The 21,580-nt window shown below is 42.2% G+C and overlaps 1 protein-coding gene across 4 annotated transcripts in view; it reads left to right on the plus strand.

Annotated features, from left to right (window-relative positions):
- Positions 1-6,486, plus strand: part of P4HA2 (prolyl 4-hydroxylase subunit alpha 2) — a 32,427-nt gene extending 25,941 nt beyond the window's left edge. For 3 of the 4 annotated variants that reach the window (XM_052642567.1, XM_052642566.1, XM_052642568.1), the window contains exons 12-16: positions 591-644; positions 1,171-1,236; positions 2,923-2,991; positions 3,384-3,480; positions 6,033-6,486. In XM_052642567.1, the coding sequence (XP_052498527.1) occupies positions 591-644; positions 1,171-1,236; positions 2,923-2,991; positions 3,384-3,480; positions 6,033-6,103 (357 nt within the window). In that variant the 3' untranslated portion in view covers positions 6,104-6,486. Of the gene's footprint in view, positions 1-590; positions 645-1,061; positions 1,122-1,170; positions 1,237-2,922; positions 2,992-3,383; positions 3,481-6,032 lie in introns of all 4 variants that reach the window. The other variant, XM_052642569.1, reaches the window with a different exon arrangement.
- The last annotated feature ends 15,094 nt before the right edge of the window (positions 6,487-21,580 follow it).

Here is a 21,580-nt window from a genome sequence, read left to right on the forward strand (position 1 = left end):
TAGAGCAGCAGTTTTGGGGCCCCTGCAGCCAGCTGCCCAGGCCCTGATGCTGTACTTGGGTGCAGGAGTATTCCGTGCAGTGGACCACTATGAGATGGGGTGGGATTTGTTTGTCCTGTTCAGCCTGACCAAGATGAGTTTCTGGGGCCTGGTGACAGAGGTGGCAGGAGCATGGCCAGGCACTGAGTAGCTCCCAGACTAGTACTAAAAAGAACCTCCCCCCAACAAACCAGTTCTGAATTTATTGTTGGCATTCTTCTGGATTACCACTTCATTATCTTGCAAATAATCATGGCCTGCCTGAAGGAGGGCTCCCTCTGCTGCCACTCATGTGTCCCTCAAGAGCTGGAGCTTCTCCGCGGTGGCCATCTGCAGCTTGCCCATCATGTCCTTTCTGGGTGTGCTGCACCCTTCCTCTTGGACACAACTATAGACCTGTTTATAGCATTTGTTCTGCCCAAACTGGCAGGGCATAGCTACCCTCCTCAGAGAGGCTGCTCCTCGGGGTTCTGGTTGTTAACCTGGGGAGATGGGTTGCTTCAAGGTGGTTTGTGCTGCTGACGAAGTCCAATGCTGTTATTTCCTACCAGGTTGCTAATTATGGAATGGGAGGACAGTACGAGCCACATTTTGACTTCTCCAGGGTAAGACCCCGCTCAGGTTTTTTCAAAGGCCCTTCTCTAACTGATTTGAGAAGGCTGTAGCCTTCACCTTAGAGCCCCCGCCTCACCAGGGCCCTCTCTTTGTTACTGGAGAAGCCCAAGTCCAGAGCCAAGTGCAGCCCAGCTATTTCCCCTGATATTGGGAGTGGTCCCCCTGACCCAACCCTGCCATTCTTTGCCCTGACTCTGAAGCAGAGGACATCACTAGGTCTCTGTGAACTCTTTCCTGCCCCTTCTCCTCCATGCCCAGCGAGGACTTCCTTTGCAGCTTTGGCCCCTGGTCCAGGCCTATGTATGGAACTCCCGCTTAGTACCTTCCCTCGACCTTTTTGGCCTCAGTCCTGTGGGTGGCGGGGAAAGTCAGTTGCAAATTTGGGTGAAAGTTGTTGTCTATTGCAGCGACCTTTTGACAGCGGCCTCAAAACGGAGGGGAATAGGTTAGCGACGTTTCTTAACTATGTAAGTATTGGGTACAGGCCCACCTGTGTGCTCTCACTTAATTTTATAGAAAGATGAGCAAGATGCTTTCAAGCGTTTAGGGACGGGGAATCGTGTGGCCACGTTCTTAAACTACGTAAGTATGATGCCTGCAGTGTGTGGGCTTAAGGGGAGCCCGGGTCCAGAGTGCTCTCTTAAATATGTTCCCATCAGAGCCAATACCACCAGCTGTTGCTCAATGGCTGGGTCCTCCTGGCCCTCAGCACCCTTCTTCGCTGGAGTAGAGTGTTGCCCCATGTTTCCATTTGTGTGCTTCTCCCAACTCCTGTGATTTACAACCCTGGCTCCTTTTTGATGGGCCCAGTGCTAGTCTGGACTTTGGGGATGGGTGTCCTGGAGAGGTCTCTGCTTGGCGTCAGAGTGAGGAGGTGGCCTGGAAGTGCCCTTAGATGAAGCGGCCTTCATTTCCCTGGAGCTCAGTGGCCTGCCTGCCTCCCACCTGCTGCCTGTACACCAGCCAGGGTTAGGTTTACCTCTCACACGAGGAACAGGTTCCTCTCCCCTTGGCTGAAAGAGGTAGCCCTGAAGAGGCATAGAAGTAACTTAGAGACAGAAGCTTGTGTCCATTTTCCCCTTTGGTGTCTTGTTTAAGTTTCATTGTGTGGTTATTATGTGCTGGGGACTGCTATGAACGTGCTGGTGAGCAGGACATGTGTGGTTTCTCTTGGGCTTCTGGTCTAATATGAAAGACTTTAGACATAGGGGAGGTAATTGTTTGGTTACCATAGTGATGTGCTTTGAAGAAGTAATGCAGAGTGGAGGTTCTGAGAAAGCCTCCCTTGAGAAGTAATATGTCAGTTGAGACTTAAAGGTTGAGTGGAAATTTGTTGGTAGAACAGATTTCTGGTAGAGAGGAGAATGTGTGGAGGCCTGGAAAAGGGAAGGAACTTGGGACGTTGGAACAAGAGAAAAAAGGGTGGTGTGTCTCAGAGATAGTGTGTTAATCTGGGGTGACTAGAGGGAGAGGCAGGTGAGACTGCCAGGACCTTCAGGTTTTAGAAGAGCCTGGATTTGATCCTCGCTCTGGTGGGAGGCCATCAGGGGTTGTCATTTTCCACATTTAGCATTTGTCTGCTGGGTGCCCTTCAGTCTGTCTGCTATGTGTCCTGTGGAAATATTTTAGCTCCACGTTTTATTACCTTACAGGCAAAAAACTTGAATTAAGAGAGCCAGATGAGAAAGAAGTAGTGCTTTGGGCATGAGTGCAGCCTTGCTGCTATGGAAATTGTGTTCCATTTAGTTTGAGGTTTTACTGTGGGAGAAGCAGGCCCTCTGGAGACAGAGTACCCTAGCTGGCCCTGGGAGGGTGGCTGTTGTGGGAAGGTGAGGGTCTGACTAGAGCTGCAAGTTACTGAAGCCAGAGAAACAGTGCAGAGTTGGGACCACCGATGGTGACAGAAGCCACAGGGCAGCTCACAGGGCACACTGGCTTAGGCGAGGGCCAGCCTGGATGAGGATAAAGGGCGTGGGGGTCAGCCAGGCATTTTCCCAGCACAGACTCAGATTTTCCCCATTTGGGGACAGCCAGGGTATGGGTCTCCTTAGGCCTACATCTCTCCTGAGACTGTCCTGATGAACCATTCAGATTAAGCAGTGTTTAGGGAAGGGCAGGGTGTGGGAAGAGCCTTTCTGGCCAGAGGGCTGGTGGTGGAGCTACTGATGCTCAGAGGAGGACAGTCCACATACTTTTCACGTCCTTTGTGGCCCAGTTGCTCTGAGAGTATTGAGCAGAAGGGCCAAGCTCTGTGTCTTGTATTCCCAGATGAGTGATGTAGAAGCTGGTGGTGCCACCGTCTTTCCTGATCTGGGGGCTGCAATTTGGCCTAAGAAGGTAAGTTGTGGTTTTTGGGGGTCAAAAGTTGAAGTGCAGGGCCCAGACCTCATTCCTGTCTCCTAGTCCAGTTTCCTGGCTTGCTTGACTGTCACTTTGAGGGAACTTAGTCCTTTCCTGCCTGAACCCTGACCTGTGGTCTAGGCCTTCACCTTGGGAGATGGAATGGAGAGGGAAATTCCTGGAGGGCCAGGCGGGATTCTCAGTATCTACCCCACCATGGAGGGTAGGAGCTTTTTGGGGAACTTCTCCACGCTGGAGTCCCAGAGTCCTGTGCCCCTGAACACAGGCGAGTGAGAGTGTTTCTGCTCAGAGGGGGCTCTGTGGTACTCAGCATCAGATCCTTGGGCCCAGTATCTAAGGGTGTTGTATGACAGGCTTTCTCTTTCCAGGGCACAGCTGTATTCTGGTACAACCTCCTGCGGAGTGGGGAAGGTGACTACCGAACAAGACATGCTGCCTGCCCCGTGCTTGTAGGCTGCAAGTGGGGTGAGTGGCTTAAGTTGTGGTGATGGCCTCTGGGCTCAGCCTGAGACTCTGAACTGAGAGATACTTGCTGCTGAATTTTCACAGAGTCAAAACCGTCTCCCTTTTGGAGATTTTGGGGTTTTGTGTTTGTTTTTCCTTGATAACCAGTAGTCCCACCCAGCCATGTTAGCTGTCCACTCAGCTGGTTATGTGCTAAGACATTTGGTTGGGAATACTTTCAGAGGTGCCTAGAGAGCTAAGGAAGCCCCAAGGAAGAATAGCTATACAGGCATCCTAGGTCCAGAGTGGCCCCCAGAAGAGTGGGCTCTGGCAAGGGTTCTGAGGTCACAGTGGGGAGAAGTGGAAACAGAAAGAGGAAAAGGTGTCTCAGGCAAGCAAAGCCGACGTGGAACAAGGCTCAGGCTAAAACCAACATCATAGGTGTGGGGACTAGCTGCCTTTGTCTCTTGCACAAGGGGAGGTTTGTGGCTCAGAGACTGAGAGATGAGGCATGAGGCTGAAATCAAACTGTGGAGGCTGAAAGTTGAGCTTTGTTTTGGAAGCAGCTGTGGTGAGTCACGGAGAGGCTTGAAGCAGGATGTGACAGGAAGTGATCGCAGAGATGAATTTATAGCCCTCTTGGAGAGTTATGAGGATAAATAGTGATAGGTTCACAGAAAATTAAGCAAATGAGAAAGAAAATAAGAAAAAAGAAAAAAGTTGTACTAGAAAGGAAATACAGTTGACCCTTGAATAAAGCAGGGGTTGAGAGTTGACTCATTGGAAAAGACTCTGATGTTGGGAGAGATTGGGGGCAGGAGGAGAAGGGGACGACCCAGGATGAGATGGCTGGATGGCATCACGGACTCAATAGACGTGAGTCTGAGTGAACTCTAGGAGATGGTGATGGACAGGGAGGCCCGGCGTGCTGCAGTTCATGGGGTCGCAAAGAGTCAGACTCGACTGAGCGACTGAACTGAACTGAACTGAGGTAGGGGTGCTGACCCTCTACACAGTTGAAAATCCATGTGTAATTTATAGTTGGCCCTCCATATATGCGGTTCCTCCATATCCAAAGTTCTGCCTTTACAAATTCATACAATTGTGGATCGTGTAGTACTGTAGTATTTACTACTGAAAAAAATAGGACTTCCCTGGTGGTCCAGTGGTTTAAGAGTCTGCCTGCCAATGCAGGGGACACAGGTGTGATCCCTGGTCCAGGAAGATTCCACATGCTACAGCTACTAAAGCCCATGTACCTAGACTCTGCACTCCTCAACAAGAGAAGCCACTGTGACGAGAAACCCACACACCACAACTAGAGGGTAGCACCCGCCTTGCCACAGGTAGAGAAAGCCTGTGCACAGCAGTGAAGACCCAGTGCAGCAAAAGATAGATTTAATTTTAAACATAAAGTGATAAATCTTTTAAAAAACCCATGTATATAAGTGGACTTGCCCAGTTCAAATGTGTTGTTCAATGGTCAGCTGTATAATCTATTAGGTAGCTCAAGTGTGAGTAATATTTACATGACATAATAATGTAAATACTGAATATTAATTTAACTAGAACTTGTGATATAACTATATCGGGGATAGGAAGGGGAAATATGTATTTTAAGAGTGGTGTAAAAAATTCCGAAGCTCCCATCTTCCATGGTAGACTATCAACATATAAGATCTAAAGTTGAAAGTCAAGCAATAACATTATGTTACTTAGAAAAATGAGGAGAAATACCAGAAGAGACGAAGGAGTTAAATGTTCAGTGGAAGTGGGGATTGGTGATGGGAAGGGATAGGTAGGAGATTACTATTTATCATTAGAAGCCTTGTAGAACAATTTGATTTTTTCATCTAAGTACATGTATGATTTAATTATCACAAAGTGTATTTTAAAAGTGCCATGACCTCATTCGTACCTTAAAAGCGATTTTCTAAATTCATTATGAGTCTGTGAAATGAGAAGCGTGGTTTGTGAGCATTTAAGACACGACTTCAGGTGATAGCACCGGCTCTGCTTCCCTGCTGCCCACAACACACAGGATCGATCTGCTGGCCCAGAGCCCCTGAGGTCGACTCCAGGCCTGCCACAGTCCTGACAGGCTTCCTCGCCTCTTGCATCTCACTTCCCACCCACCACATTCCAGTAGTGCCAAACTTGTTGGGGTCCCTGACACACACACCAGCGCGGATCGTGCCTTGCTCTCTTTCTCATCCTCTTCCCACTTCCCAGACCCCTTTGGTATAGGAACCACCTGCTCTGTCCATTTCCTTCCCTGGATAACTCCTGTTCAGCTTTCTGTCCCAGCCCTAGGGTTTCCTCTTCCCCTACATGGTTAAACGCTCTTTAGCTCTGTTTCTGTGGCAACCTACATACATATATCTTGTGTCACTGACAGACTTTTGTACAATTATCTGTTTTCTTTACTAGCTCATAAGCAACTTGATGACTGAAACCAAGTCTTACTCATGTCTGATTCCCAGGCCTAGTGTAGGAGTCATCATGAAGGAATCATTAATTTTGGCTGCTAAACTAACCAACAGGAATGTAACATACTTTCTGTCTGTTCACAGTCTCCAATAAGTGGTTCCATGAACGAGGACAGGAATTCTTGAGGCCGTGTGGATCGACAGAAGTTGACTGACATCATTTTCTGCCCTTCGCCTTCCTGGCCCCACGGTCCGTGTTGTCTTCAAGTCCAATGTGACAGACTCCTGTCTATGTTCCAGTCCCATCAGACGGGTCTCTGGAGGCGTGAACGTTTTGTGTGGAGTAGAGAGTGGACTAGGGAAGGTCCTGGATGACCTGGGTCCCAGCCTCTCTGGCCAGCCCATGCTATCTCTGGACGCTCGGGTAGGGTTTGAGCAGAGTCAGGTGGTCTGCACCTAGCAAGGTGCTTTTGTACCTCAGATGCTTTAGGTGTGAGATGTTTCAGTGAACCAAAGTTCTGATACCTTGTTTACATGCTTGTTTTTATGGAATTTCTATTAATGTGGCTTTAACCAAAAATAAAATGTCCCTGCCAGAAGCCTTAAAGAGCCTTATTTGGAGTATTTTTTTAAGATGGGGAGCTTTTACCAAGTTCACCATTTGGATAATGAATCTGGATAATGAATACTTGAGAGGCAAACCCTGATGTTCCAAACCAGGTTTCAACACTTATTTTTCCTCTAAGCTTCAGTGTTCTTTCTGGAAAGTGAAAGTGAGAGAGACAGTCTCCTTGCATCTCAGAGAACATGGTTGTGATGCTGTTATAATGTGAAATGTCTTACTTTAAAATTTTGAGACATACACACAGAGTTGGTTGTGATACATAGATGTACAGTTTAAAGACTATGAAAGTGAGCATGAGCATCCACGTCACCATCACCTGGGTTGGAGAAGAGATTATTTTCAGACTTGCACCTCAGGGGCCCCTGCGAGCCCGTCTGATCACATCTCTGACCTGCCCCCAGTACCTCGGTAGTAATCACTGTCTAGTGATCTGTGGTAGTCATGCCTTTGCTTTTCTTTGTAGCTTCACTATCCAGGTCTATATCCCTAAATAAATAGTAGTTATTTTGTTTTCCTTGATTTTGAACTTTTTTGTAGTGGAAGCAAGAGTATATTTTAGGGGATGTTTGGCTTCTTTTATTTGATAGTTGTTTGTAGGACTCTTTCATGTTGTTGTGAAGCTGTAGTTTATTTTTGTGTAGTTCAGTTTTATTAGCATCTATCATAGAACAGTATCATAATAGGCTAATATACCACTGATAGATATTTGAATTGGTTTCAGTCTTTTATTAATAAGGCTGCTGTTGCATTTTTATATGTGATTTCTAGTGCAAATAAACACATTTTTTAGAATATATACCTAGAAGTGGAAATGCTGACTCTTAGTAGGTGGGTCTTCAACCTTACGTATAATGTATTCCAGAGTGGTTACACACATTGCCACCAGGTGCAAGTAAAAGTTCTTGTTATCCCAATCTTCTCCAATATCTGATACTGTCACATTTTTGCATTTTAGCTAGCTTATTATATAGATAGTTTTTCTATCTTAACATGATTATTAATGACATTGAATACCTTTTTGTATGTTTATTAGTTTTAGGTTTTATTTTTGTCTATTCAAATCTTTTTGTTACTAATTTATTGGAATTTTTAACATACTGTGGACACAAGCTTTTTGTTGGTTAGATGTTTTGCAAATATCTTTTTTCTACTTTCTCTTTTCATTCCTAGTTCTTTTGTTGAACAAAAGTTCTTAATTTCTGTGTCAAATTTATCAGGATTTTCCTTTTAGATTTATGCTTTTATGCCTTGTTTAAAAAATTCTTCTTATATCCCAAGATCATGAAGATATTTCTTGTATTCTTTCCTAAAAGTATTATAGTCATGTCTTTTACATTTATATCTTTAATACAATACACCTAGGTTTTATTTTTGTATATGGTAGGAGGTGCAAGAATCTACCTAAAGAGATTCTTTTTACGTATTTTATTAGGAGAGACTAAGCTAGATAGCACATTGAAAAGCAGAGACATTACTTTGCCAATAAAGTAAACAAGTCAAAGTAAACAAGTAAACAAAGTAAATAAGTCAAACTAGTCAAGCCTATGGTTTTTCCTGTGGTCATATATGGCTGTGAGAGTTCAACTGTGAAGAAAGCCGAGTGCCAAAGGATTGATGCTCTTGAACTGTGGTGTTGGAGAAGACTCTTGAGAGTCCCTTGGACTGCAAGGAGATCCAACCAGTCCATTCTGAAGGAGATTAGCCCTGGGATTTCTTTGTAAGGACTGATGCTAAAGCTGAAACTCCAGTACTTTGGCCACCTCATGCGAAGAGTTGACTTATTGGAAAAGACACTGATGCTGGGAGCATTGGGGGCAGGAGGAAAAGGGGATGACAAAGGATGAGATGACTGGATGGCATCACCGACTCGACGGACGTGAGTCTGAGTGAACTCCGGGAGATGGTGATGGACAGGAAGGCCTGGCGTGCTGCGATTCACGGGGTCGCAAAGAGTCGGACACGACTGAGCGACTGAACTGAACTGAAGCTTGTGGTAGTGTAATAAAATAATCCCTAAATCTTAGTGGCTTAATGAAACCGTCTCTCATGCAAAAAACCACTGGTTCTAGGGAAATTGTTACCTATCGACTGCCATACAATCTCCCTCTAGTGCCTTCCACCATCAGAACCTAACAGGAAGCCAGTGAGTAAGGGAATCTGAGAAATAACAAGAGAGTTGCAACTTCTCTGCCTAGAGTGTTCCCTGGATTTGTCCCACTGGCAGATCTATAATTCTAATCCTTGTATCCTCAGTATTTAGACACTGCTCCTCAAATCCATTTTTTTCCCCCAGAGGGTTTCTGCTTAGCTTCTTAATTTTCCATTGTGCATGGCTTCAGAATTTACAAAATGTCCTAATGGGTAAACAGGGTGAGTGGTTGACTGAGTTCTATACTTCTCCCTCCTGTTAAGTATTCTAAAAAATTACAATCTAATTTTTTGCCTTTCAGTGCCCTTTGAGATCACCAAGATCTCTGCTGGTTTCTCTTTTAGCAGTTACCTGTTACTTGGGTTCTTTATCTGGTTTCTCAGTCTCTTATCTCATGTGTAGAATCAGTAAATAATCAAAGGATAAAAGAAACCAGACTTTTGGCTCACCTACCTGAAATTCATCCTTCTCCAGCATCATAAATAGATGTGTAAAGTTTGAGAGGCTTGGTAACAGAGAACCTAGTGCTTGAGTAGCACAGGAGAAGGAGGTCTCATTTAACCAGGAGTTACCACATTGTTAGATCTGGGTCTTGAAGAATAAGTAGGAATTGTTTTTTTGTCTGCTAATCTCAGTTTAAAATACATGCACATGGCTTTAAAAATAAGAAACAGAAGAGTTTACCATGAATAATGCTTTCCTACTCTATTCTCTCTTCCTCTATTCCCCATTCTTAAGGGAACCTTTTTCAATTATCTACTTTTTCTGACTATAATCATAGATTTACAAAGCTATCTCTTGATTTTTCCACTTTAGAAATTTAAGAGATGATCATCTAGCTTTGTTCACTATCCTCTATTACATCTTCCTGCTCCCTTTTGTCACTTTTTTATTTTTTTTTTATAGTCCTTTCTTTGCCTGGTAACACAAACATCCTTTTTGTTTTGTAAGCCTAAGGTAACATTTCTGATATTTTACTATGTGAGCTGAAGATCTAGTGTTTGACCAAGCAACTGGTTACCACAGTCTAGCCTAGTTAAAATTAACTTTCACATGCCCTTTTAACTTCCCAAATTCTGTCAGTTATACTTTGGATGCTTGTTTTAATATCCAGGATAAGTTGAATTTAAAAGTTGAAAAACCAAAAACTATGTATGTAGCTTAATTTAATTGAACTTACAGTCATTATAATGTTGATATAGCTATAATAAAAAGGAATCTCTTATTTGTCTAATAAAATTCAAAACAAATTTACAACACGTATTAGTTTGCTAGGGCTGTCAAAATATCACAGACTGGGTGGTTTAAAACAAACTTATTTTCTCACAGTTCCTGGAGGCTAGAAGTCCAGGATCGAGGTTTCAGGAAGTTTGGTTTCTTCTGAGGCCTTTCTCCTTGGCTTCCAAATGGCCACTTTCTCACACGGTCACCCCTGGATGTGTTGTCTGTGTCTAAATCTCCTCTTATAAGGACACCAGTTATACTAGATTAGGGCCCACCCATATGACCTAATTTTATATTAAACATCTCTTTAAGACCCTAATTCCAAATACAGTTGCATTTCAAGGTACTAGGGGTCAAGATTTAAACTTATGAATTTTGGGAGATATATAATTCTGCTGCTGCTGCTGCTGCTAAGTTGCTTCAGTCGTGTCCGACTGTGCAACCCTATAGACGGCAGCCCACCAGGCTCCCCCGTCCCTGGGATTCTCCAGGCAAGAATACTGGAGTGGGTTGCCATTTCCTTCTCCAATGCATGAAAGGGAAAAGTGAAAGTGAAGTCGCTCAGTCGTGTCCGACTCTTAGAAACCCCATGGACTGCAGCCTACCAGGCTCCTCTGTCCATGGGATTTTCCAGGCAAGAGTACTGGGTTGCCATTGCCTTCTCCTAATGCTGCTAGGAAATCATATTAGATTTGGAACACTATTTGGAATAAAATAAGCAAAATTCTTTTCCTTACTTTCCATACCAGATGTAGCCCATTATAAGCAAGTGTGTCAGATTATTAAGTATGTTTTCATTAAGAATGTTATAACAATAGAAATTTTGATTTTATTGAAGAGATTAGGGAATATGAGCTATCTTATGAAATTCTTAATAAAAAATCTTTGAGGCCAGGGTTATGTTAATGGAACCAATATTGCAGGGTACACAAGCTATTACTTTCCCTCAAAATGATTATGCCAAATTTTTGCCTTTCTCAGCTCATAATTTAATGTGCAAAAAGACTACTTTCAATGACTTCAAATATAATATTTTTAGTACTGTACAGAAGATACAGATATATTGATAGATACAGGTAAAATTCATTGAGCAGTTACAAAATTATTATCATTCCTGACTCTCTGTAGACTCCATGGACTGTAGCCTGCCAGGTTCCTCTGTCCATGGGATTTTCCCGGTAAGGATACTGGGTCAGGTTGCCATTTCCTCCTCCAGGGGATTTTCCTGACCCAGAGATCTAACCTGTGTCTCCTGCACTGGCAGGCAGATTGTTTACTGCTGAACTATCTGGGAAGCCCGTCTAAAATACATTAAACACAAATACTAATCCTGAGTGGCATTAAGATCAAATTCAATCATGGCACTTCACACAAAGATATTTGTTAAATGTTAAAAGATATAACATTAATTGACAAAATACAACATCCTGGAACCTAAATACAACATGCTCAGACAACATGCTAAAACACTGCATTATGGTATAAATACATTACAAATTTTTTTGCAACTTACCTGTTTGGGATGATGTTTTGAACTGAGAAAAAGCTTTTAAAAGTTTGCATATTTTGCTTATAATAAATGAGAGCAAGTAACTGAAAGTATGTCTGACTAATGTTAAACTTAGGAAGAGATATGAATATACTTCCTGAATTTGAAGACAAAGAGATTGGAAATGTACAAATTATTGGATGAGTCTATTAATTATTATAGGAAAAGTGTTTATCAAATAGAAATTTAAAGAGATTATAGATATCCTAGATATGGACTTAGCAAGTGAAGTGTTTTCAGCTATTTTGAATTTTTACCTGGAGAAAAGTTATTTTCTGTGAATACATCTGTTGTAAGTCTGATAACTTAAATCCTGTGGCAGATTTACTTGGAGTAATTTTAAGCAGCATACAATAACAGTGACTTGCAATATAAAATCAGCATTGTGTTTGAATCATCTGATTCAGGTATTTTCTTAGTATAATCTTATCCAAACCTGGACATGGTCTAGGGAAATTTTGTTCTAAATAGGAGTCACAGTGGCATCCTACAAAAGAATAATCACTAAACTGAAGCTAATTTAAGATAATTTAAGATTGCACTTGGTCAAGAAAGTTGATCAAGAGTTTCAAAGTTTTGAAATTTTTACTGATGAGTTTGCTTCCATTAAAACCAGGAAAACAGAACATAGTAATTTTAATTTTGGGTATAAATAAAATATTTAAACTTAAAACTGTGAATTTTAATATACCAATCTTTTCAATTTTGCAGTATTTTCAACTAGTTTTACTACCTTGGGAACACTAACAAAAAATACACAAAAACATATATTAGCTGCACAGGATTTCTTCTGCCTCAGTCTCTAATATGGCTTGGCATACCATGGGTCTTGTTTTCAAACCTAGCATCTGAACTCTTAAATTAGAGTTGCCAGATTTAACAAACAAAAATACATGACACCCACTTAAACTTTAATTTCAGATGAACAACCAATAATTTTGCACGAGAGATACTACAAAATTATTCGTTGCCCATGTGAACTTCAAATTTAACTGGGCATCCTGTATGTTATCTTTCAAACCTAAACATCATTATTTCACACGGGGGAGAAAGCTGCCTGCCTGCTCCTGGGTCCACTAAGGCCGTCTCGACACCCTGGCCGCTGGTTATGCAGAGGTGACGGGGGCTCCTAGGGGCAGTCCCGTGGCTTCGAGTCTCGCTGAGCGGCCTGTGGGCATGTCTAATCCTTCCCGGTAGGGCAAATGGCTGGGGAAGACTGAGAGCACCTTCGGTTCCCACAACCCTCCCCGCAGCCTTCGCTCCAGCACACTGGCCTACTCAGGTGTTCGTGCTTGCTGGTCCCTCTGCCTGCAAAGTTCCTCCCCAACGTGGTCAGAGAGTTTCTATCCTCATTCCGTTCAGTCTGACCAAGCCTCATCTTAGACACCTCATCATACTGGCCTTTCAAAACTTCCCTGAACATCTGCCATCCTCATTCCCGCGCCCTGCTCTGCTTTCTTCCTAGCACACAACGCCACAGTAACACGACATTCTTATTTGTGTATTAGGTTTTGACTCAACTTGAACGGAAGTCCCCTGAGGGAAGGAAATTCATTTCCCCACGTCTCTATTCCCTTTTCTACCAGCGACTCGTCCCTAAAGCTAAGTACCCGGATGGGGCGGGTCCTGTGGGCAGTCTTAGGGAAGGGGCGGGGCTTTTGCGGAAAGGGTGGGGCCAGAGGTTTCTGGAAAGGCACTGTTGCTGAGTTGCGTGTTCCGCAGTTGAGGAGGTGAGCGCTGGCGCTGCCGGCGTTGGGCGTTATGCAGTCTCCGTAGCCGCTGTTGTTTAGGGCTTCTAGCCCGCCTCTCCGTTCAGGCCAGTCCTGACCGAGCAAGGGCCGGCTTGGTGCGTGGGCCCGAGGCACTGTGTCCCCGTGAGGAAGCGCTCCCAGCGCAGGTGGCATGGAGGTGGCGCCCTGAGGGAGGGTCGGGGGGTGTCCAGCGCTGTCTGGGACGTCATTTCCAAGGCTGAGGCCACTTTGAAGAGGTTTTTAAACTTCTGTGAAGATTTTTTTATTTCTCTAAACTCGGGGAAAACTTTTTTTCTGTGTGAAATGTTTGGGGGTTAAGAGAGTAAGTGGAAGGTCACGGATATTTGGCAAACCTGAAGTTGAGTATTTTAAAGGACTTTTTCGATGTGTTTCTGAGAGTGGTTTTATAATATTAGCAACCCACTAGGTGGTCTGTTGTTACTGATAATACTCTGAAAAGACAGCCTCTTTCTTTGCCTTGGTTCATGAACTTGCAGCCCCTACCGACTAAACACAGCACAGCACAGGCCTCACTGAAGTCAGAACCAAACCCCCTGATGGGCCCATAGCTGTCCTCTTGTCTGTCTTGATGTCACTGACAAGCTACATAAAACTTTATCCTATATTTACTGTCCTCTCACCTCCCATTCTTTATTTTTTGACATGGTAAATCTACTATAACTAATTACCTGAAATTGCCTGGTGAGGTGTTCAGGGTCCTCCTAGTGGTCATTCGCAGTAGTAGACACTTTTGACTTTTCCTCATCCAATGAAGGAAAAATAACTTCATGATTCTTGATTTTTCTTTCTTTCCCAGTCTGTCTTGCTAACTTTTCTTCGTTGGCCCACATTTCTCCTGTGTATGTTCGTGTTTCCTTTTCATAGTACTATACTTTAGAAGGAAGGCTCTTTCTTACTCTCAATGCTGTAACAATCATTTATGTGCTTATGATTTCTTAAACTTCACTCACATCTGTCTTGAGTTTTGTTCTAGACTCTTGGGTCCAGCTTCCTACTCGGAACTACTGCTTGGAACTTGCACATAACTCTGGAATAGGTGTCACAAATTATTCAATGAGTGATCATAAATAGGGCCTGAGGTAGAAAAAAAAAAGTTATTGTGGCTATTAACCTTTGAGGTGACAAACCCTCTTGTGAATTTGCCTATGGTTTCTAAGTTTCCCAGACCTGCTGCAGTTCAACAGTTCAGATTTTGAGTTAGGATTTCCTCAAATGATAAGATGAAAACGTGTGTTTTCGTAGATAAGCATCAGATTTACAGCTTTTCTGTGCGAGTACATTATATTACAGTCTCCATTGACAAGTAAATCAGTCCACCACCAGACTTATTTATAGAAACTTGGTCTTTAGAAGTAGAATCAAGAATGATAAGCCTGGAATCCAAAGAAGAGGATTTCTGATTAACTGTGTAGATTTTGTGTATCACAGTCCACATGAGATCTACCTTAGCCTGGTCAGAGATCAGGGTCTGATGCAGACATTTCAGAAAGTGCTTATGAGTGAAAGTGTAGCCTGCTCTTCTCTTCAGAACAGGTCTGAGGCCAGGTGCTTGGTAAAAGCCGTGAGTAAGGAGGCAAGAATGATAGACGTGAGTGAGGGTTCAAGTTTGTTGTTTTAGCAGAACCTTCCTTCTTTGATGGTTTGTAGGGCGAGTGATCAGTGATTTCTCAGTTCCAGGGTTACTCCCTTGATGGTCAGTGAGGGCTACTTTGAGATTGACCACACTCCTGATTTAGATCTAGTTATTTCTTCTGTTCTTGTCTTTGGCCATGCTGCTCAACACATGCAGAATCTTAGTTCCCTGACCAGGCATTAAACCTGGGCCCCTGCCTTGGCAGGGTGACACCTCAATCACTGGACCTCCAGGGAAGTCCCAGTGTACATTGTGTTTTGTTTTGCCTTTTTTTTTTTTTTTAATAGAAATGAAACCTAAGGAAACATTAGCCACTTAAAAACAAAACCTTCTCTTCCATGAGAGGCCAAACCAATTGTCTACTGGTTTTTCTTCTGTCTTTTTGACTCCCCTGGTCCTTTGTCAGTTCTCAATTATGGCTCAGAATTGCTTTGTAGCCATTTTGCTTTCTTGAAACCTTATGATTTCCAAATACTGCGTATGTATTGACAACTCTTAAATCTTTAATTCCAGCTTTTATTAGTCTCTGGCTAGAAGGCAATGGCACCCCACTCCAGTGCTCTTGCCTGGAGAATCCCATGGATGGAGGAGCCTGGTAGGATGCAGTCCATGGGGTCGCTGGGAGTCGGACACGACTGAGCGACTTCACTTTCACTTTTCACTTTCATGCACTGGAGAAGGCAGTGGCACCCCACTCCAGTGTTCTTGCCTGGAGAATCCCAGGGACGGGGGAGCCTGGTGGGCTGCCATCTATGGGGTCGTACAGAGTTGGACACGACTGAAGCGACTTAGCAGTAGCAGCAGCAGCAGCTGTAGCTCTGCTTACAATGCCCACAGGTTAATATATCCCAAAGTGAATTCATTATACTTTGCTTAAGTTGTTCCTGTTTTTGTTTTGCCAGTCTTTGTGAATGGCAAATGTAATTGATCATTTCTCCCAGCTACAAACTCCTGTGTAATCCCAGATACCAGCTTCTCTCCACTGTTAACTAATGTGAACCTTTTTCCCCCATTGTTTTGTTTTTTTCTTAATGCACCAGGAAATTGATGATTTGTTTACATTTTGTTCTTAGTAGTAATAGTAATCTTGGAGTTGAGGTATGTACTTCTCATTTTACCCATAAGAAAAAGAGCCTTAGTTTTTACATTATTAATTATATAAAGATCGTGTACATTACTGCTAAACAATTCAGGCAAAACAGAGTTTGGTTCAGTCACTCAGTCGTGTCCGACTCTTTGCAGCCCCATGAACTGCAGCACCCAAGGCCTCCCTGTCCATCACCAGCTCCTGGAGTTTACCCAAACTCATGTCTATTGAGTCAGTGATGCCATCCAACCATCTCATCCTCTGTCGTCCACTTCTCCTCCTGCTCTCAGTCTTTCCCAGCATCAGGGCCGTTTCCAATGAGTCAGCTCCTCTCATGAGGTGGCCTAAGTATTGGAGTTTCAGCTTCAGCATCAGTCCTTCCAATGAACACTCAAGATTGATCTCCTTTAGTATGGACTGGTTGGATCTCCTTGCAGTCCAAGGGACTCTCAAGAGTCTTTTCCAACAACACAGTTCAAAAGCATCAATTTTTTGGTGCTTAGCTTTCCTTATAGTCCAACTCTCACATCCATACACAACTACTGGAAAAACCACAGTCTTGACTAGATAGACCTTTGTCGACAAAGTAATGTCTCTGCTTTTTAATATTAATTTAAATTAATTTTTAAAATTTAAAACAGTGGGGATTCCCAGATAGCTCCACAGGTAAGGAACCACCTGCAATGCAGGAGCTTTAGGAGATGTGGGTACGATCCCTGGGCTGGGATGAAGACCCTGGAGAAGGAAATGGCAACCCACTCCAGTGTTCTTGTCTGAAAAATCCCTTAAACAGAGGAGCCTAGTGAAAAGCCCCAGGAACAGAGGAACCTGGCTGGCTACAGTCCAAGGGGCTGCAAAGAGTCAGACACGACTGAGTGAGCATAGGTACTGTCCAAACTGTAGACACTAGCCACAGTTATTAAATTGAAAATAATTCAGATTAAACTAAAAATTCAGTTCCTCAGTTGTGTTAACTACATTTCAAGTGTTCAACAGCCACTTACCTACTGAATTAAATGGTTGATTTTAGAAATTTTCATTATTGCAGTAAGTTTTATTGAACAATGTCTCAGATACATATCATGCAAATAAGTTATCTTAAAAGAATTTTTTTATTTGGCTGCACTGGGTCTTAGTTGCAGTACTTGGGGTCTTTGTCACAGTATATGGGATTTTTTAGTTGCAGCGTATGAAATCTTTAGCTGTAGCATGCAAACTCTTAGTTGCGGCATGTAGGATCTAGTTCTCTGACCAGAGATTGAACTTGGGCCCCTTGCGTGGGGAGCCCAAATGCTTAGCTTCTAGACTACCAGGAAAGTCCCTAAGTTATCTGTTTTACATAAATAAAATCATATTAAACATAGCAGAAGTTATTAAGAGGTGGCAAGAATACACAGAGGAACTGTACAAAAAAGATCTTCACGACCAAGATAATCACGATGGTGTGATCACACCTAGAGCCAGACATCCTGGAATGTGAAGTCAAGTGGGCCTTAGAAAGCATCACTATGAACAAAGCTAGTGGAGGTGATGGAATTCCAGTTGAGCTATTTCAAATCCTGAAAGATGATGCTGTGAAAGTGCTGCATTCAATATGCCAGCAAATTTGGAAAACTCAGCAGTGGGCACAGGACTGAAAAAGGTCAGTTTTCATTCCAATCCCAAAGAAAGGCAATGCCAAAAAAATGCTCAAACTACCGCACAATTGCACTCATCTCACATGCTAGTAAAGTAATGCTCAAAATTCTTCAAGCCAGCCTTCAGCAATACATGAATCGTGAACTTCCAGATGTTCAAGCTGGTTTTAGAAAAGGCAGAGGAACCAGAGATCACATTGCCAACATCTGCTGGATCATCAACAAAGCAAGAGAGTTCCAGAAAAACATCTATTTCTGCTTTATTGACTATGCCAAAGCCTTTGACTGTGGATCACAATAAACTGTAGAAAATTCTGAAAGAGATGGGCATATCAGATCACCTGACCTGCCTCTTGAGAAACCTGTATGCAGGTCAGGAAGCAACAGTTAGAACTGGTTCCAGATAGGAAAAGGAGTATGTCAAGGCTATATATTGTCACCCTGCTTATTTAACTTCTATGCAGAGTACATCATGAGAAACACTGGACTGGAAGAAGCACAAGCTGGAATCAAGATTGCCGGGAGAAATATCAATAACCTCAGATATGCAGATGACACCACCCTTATGGCAGAAAGTGAAGAGGAACTAAAAAGCCTCTTGATGAAAGTGAAAGAGAAGAGTGAAAAAGTTGGCTTAAAGCTCAACATTCAGAAAACAAAGATCATGGCATCCGGTCCCATCACTTCATGGGAAATAGATGGGGAAACAGTGGAAACAGTGTCAGACTTTATTTTTGTGGGCTCTGAAATCACTGCAGATGGTGACTGAAGCCATGAAATTAAAAGACACTTACTCCTTGGAAGGAAAGTTATGACCAACCTAGATAGCATATTGAAAAGCAGAGACATTACTTTGCCAACTAAGGTCCATCTAGTCAAAGCGATGATTTTTCTAGTGGTCATGTATGGATGTGAGAGTTGGACTATGAAGAAAGCTGAGCGCCGAAGAATTGATGCTTTTGAACTGTGTTGTTGGAGAAGACTCTTGAGAGTCCCTTGGACTGCAAGGAGACCCAACCAGGCCATTCTGAAGGAGATCAGCCCTGGGATTTCTTTGGAAGGACTGATGCTAAAGCTGAAACTCCAGTACTTTGGCCACCTCATGTGAAGAATTGACTCATTGGAAAAGACTCTGATGCTGGGAGGGATTGGGAGCAGGAGAAGGGGACGACAGAGGATGAGATGGCTGGATGGCATCACCGACTCTATGGACGTGAGTTTGAGTGAACTCCGAGAGATGGTGATGGACAGGGAGGCCTGGCGTGCTGCGATTCATGGGGTTGCAAAGAGTCGGACATGACTGAGCGACTGAACTGAGCTGAACTGAGCTGAGTGTTACGTTTAGCACTCAATCATATTTAACCAAGACTAACTTCTGTCTCCAACTCCAGGTACAATACTTTGTAATGAGAACTCCTTTCTCTGCCTTTAAAATCTCCAGTTACTGTCTAATGGGACACTCAGTTGCTGCCCAATCTGTGTGCCCCCTATTGCAATTCTTTGATACCAAGTAGATGCTTTTTGCTTTATTATTGCCACCTATGGTTTGTCTGGGTTGACTCTGGGTCCCTTGTGTTTCCATATGAATTTTAGAATCAGCTTGTCAATTTCTGCAAAAATGCCAGCTGAAATTTCAGTAGAGATTGTATTGAATCTTTGAATCAATTTGGGAAGTATTACCAGCTTAATATTAAGCCTTCCATTCCACAAACAAGGAATGTCTTTTTCATATTTAGAGTTTAAAAAATTTCTCTCAGCAGTTGTAGTTTTCAGTGTATAAGTCTTATACTTTTGTTAAATTTGATTCTATAAAGTGTATTCTTTTTGATGCTGTTGTTAATGGAATCATTTTCTTAATTCCATTTTGTTATGCCATTGTTTTCTTAAATTAATTTATTTCAACTGGAGGCTAATTACAATATTTTAGTGTATGCCATTGTTAATATAGAAAAATGCAATTGATTTTGATATATTGATTTTATACCCTGTCACCTGGGCTTCCCTGATAGCTCAGTTAGTAAAGAATCCGCCTGCAATACAGGAGACCCCAGTTTGATTCCTAGATCAGGAAGATCCCCTGGAGAAGATAAAGGCTACCCACTCCAGTATTCCTGGGCTTCCCTTGTAGCTCAGCTGGTAACGAATCTGCCTGCAGTATTGGTGACGTGGACTTGATCCCCGGGTTTGGAAGATCCCTGGAGAAGGGAAAGGCTACCCAATCTAGTATTCTGGCCTGGAGAATTCCATGGACTACAGTTCATGGGGTCGCAGAGTTGGACATGACTGAGCGACTTTCACCCTGCTAAATTTTTCCATTAGTTCTAGTAGTTTTCTTGTGAATTTCTTGAATTTCTACCTGTAGTCTGTATTTGACAGTTTTATGACTTCTTTCTGGTTTTTAAAAATTATATAATTGCTCTGGCTAGAACAGAAGTGGCAATAGTAGACTTCCTTACTTTGTTCCTGTTCTTAGCAGGAAAGCATTTGGTCTTTCACCATTAAATAGCATGTTAGCTATGAGAGTTTCACACATGTCTTTATCAGTTTAAGGAAATTCTTTTCCATTTGTTTTGTTGAGGTTTTGTATTTTTTTTGTAAGTCATGAATGAGTATTGAATTTTGTCAAATGCTTTTTCTGTATCTATTGAGTATTTGTGTTTTTTGTCCTTTGTTCTACATAGTATTGTACGTTAATTGAATGTTAAACCAACCTTATATTCTTGGGATAAATCTCACTTAATCATAGTGTTTAAATCCTTTTTGCATATTGCTGGATATTAAATTAAATATCCATTAAATCCTTTTCACACATTTTATATATTTAATCCTTTTTGAATACATTTGGTTTGCTGATAATTTAGAATTTACTTGAGGCTTCTGTAGTTTGTTTTCTTTTCATATGATGTCTTTGTGTGGCTTTGGTATCTGGGTAGTATTGACATTATATATTTAGCTGGATGCGTTCTCTGTTTTTTGAGAAGGTTTGTGAAGGATTATTATTATTTTTCAGTTAAATGATAGAATTCACCAGAATTTACCATCTGGGCCTGGATATTTCTCTCTGGTAATATTTTAAATTATTAATTCAATATCTTTAATTGTTATAGATCTGTTTAGATTTTCTATACCTTCTTGAGTTTGTTTTGGTAACTGTACGTTTCTAGGAGTTTTTCTTTCATCTAAGTTGTTTGCTTTGTTGGCATAAAGATGTTTATAATATTCCATTATAATCCTTAAAGTTTCTGTAGGGTTTATACTGTTGTTCTCTGTCTCATTACTTTATTCCTTTATTTGTCTATTTAAAATTTTTCTCGCTTTTCCTTGTCATTCGAACTAAAAGTTCGTTAACTTTGTTCATCTTTTCAACTAAACAGTATTTGGAACTTCCGTTATTTTATCTATTGTTTTTCTGGTTTCTATTTCATGCCTTTCTGTCCTTATCCTTATTATTTCATTCCTTCTACTTGCTTTGATTAATTTGCCCCCTCCATTTTTTTTTCAGTTTCTTAAGGTGAATGCTTAGGTTACTGATTTGAGACCTTGTTTTCTGGTATAGGCATTTAAAGCTATGTTTCCTTCTGTATATTGCTTTAAGCTATACCCCATAGATTTTGAGGGGTTCCTTGATGCCTCAGCAGGTAAAGAATCCACTTGCAGTGCAGGAGACACCAGAGACACAGGTTCTATTCCTGGGTTGGGAAGATCCCCTGGAGGAGGGCATGGCAATGCACCCCAGTATTCTTGCCTGGAGAATTCCCATGTACTGAGGAGCCTGGCGGACTACAGCTCAAAGGGTCACAAAGAGTCAGACATGACTGAGCAACTAAGCACCATATATTTTGATATATTGTAATTTTGTTTTTATTCAGATCAAAATATGTTCTAATTTCACTTCAAATTCTTCTTTGACCTATAGGTTGTGTTGTTCAGTTTCCAAATATTTGAAGAAGTCTAGGATTTTGTGCAATTTTTTATTTTTAATTTATTCCATTTGATTGGAGAATATATCATTTAAT

Source organism: Budorcas taxicolor, chromosome 7, assembly GCF_023091745.1.
Source record: "Budorcas taxicolor isolate Tak-1 chromosome 7, Takin1.1, whole genome shotgun sequence".
In the NCBI taxonomy this organism is placed as follows: Eukaryota; Metazoa; Chordata; class Mammalia; order Artiodactyla; family Bovidae; genus Budorcas; species Budorcas taxicolor.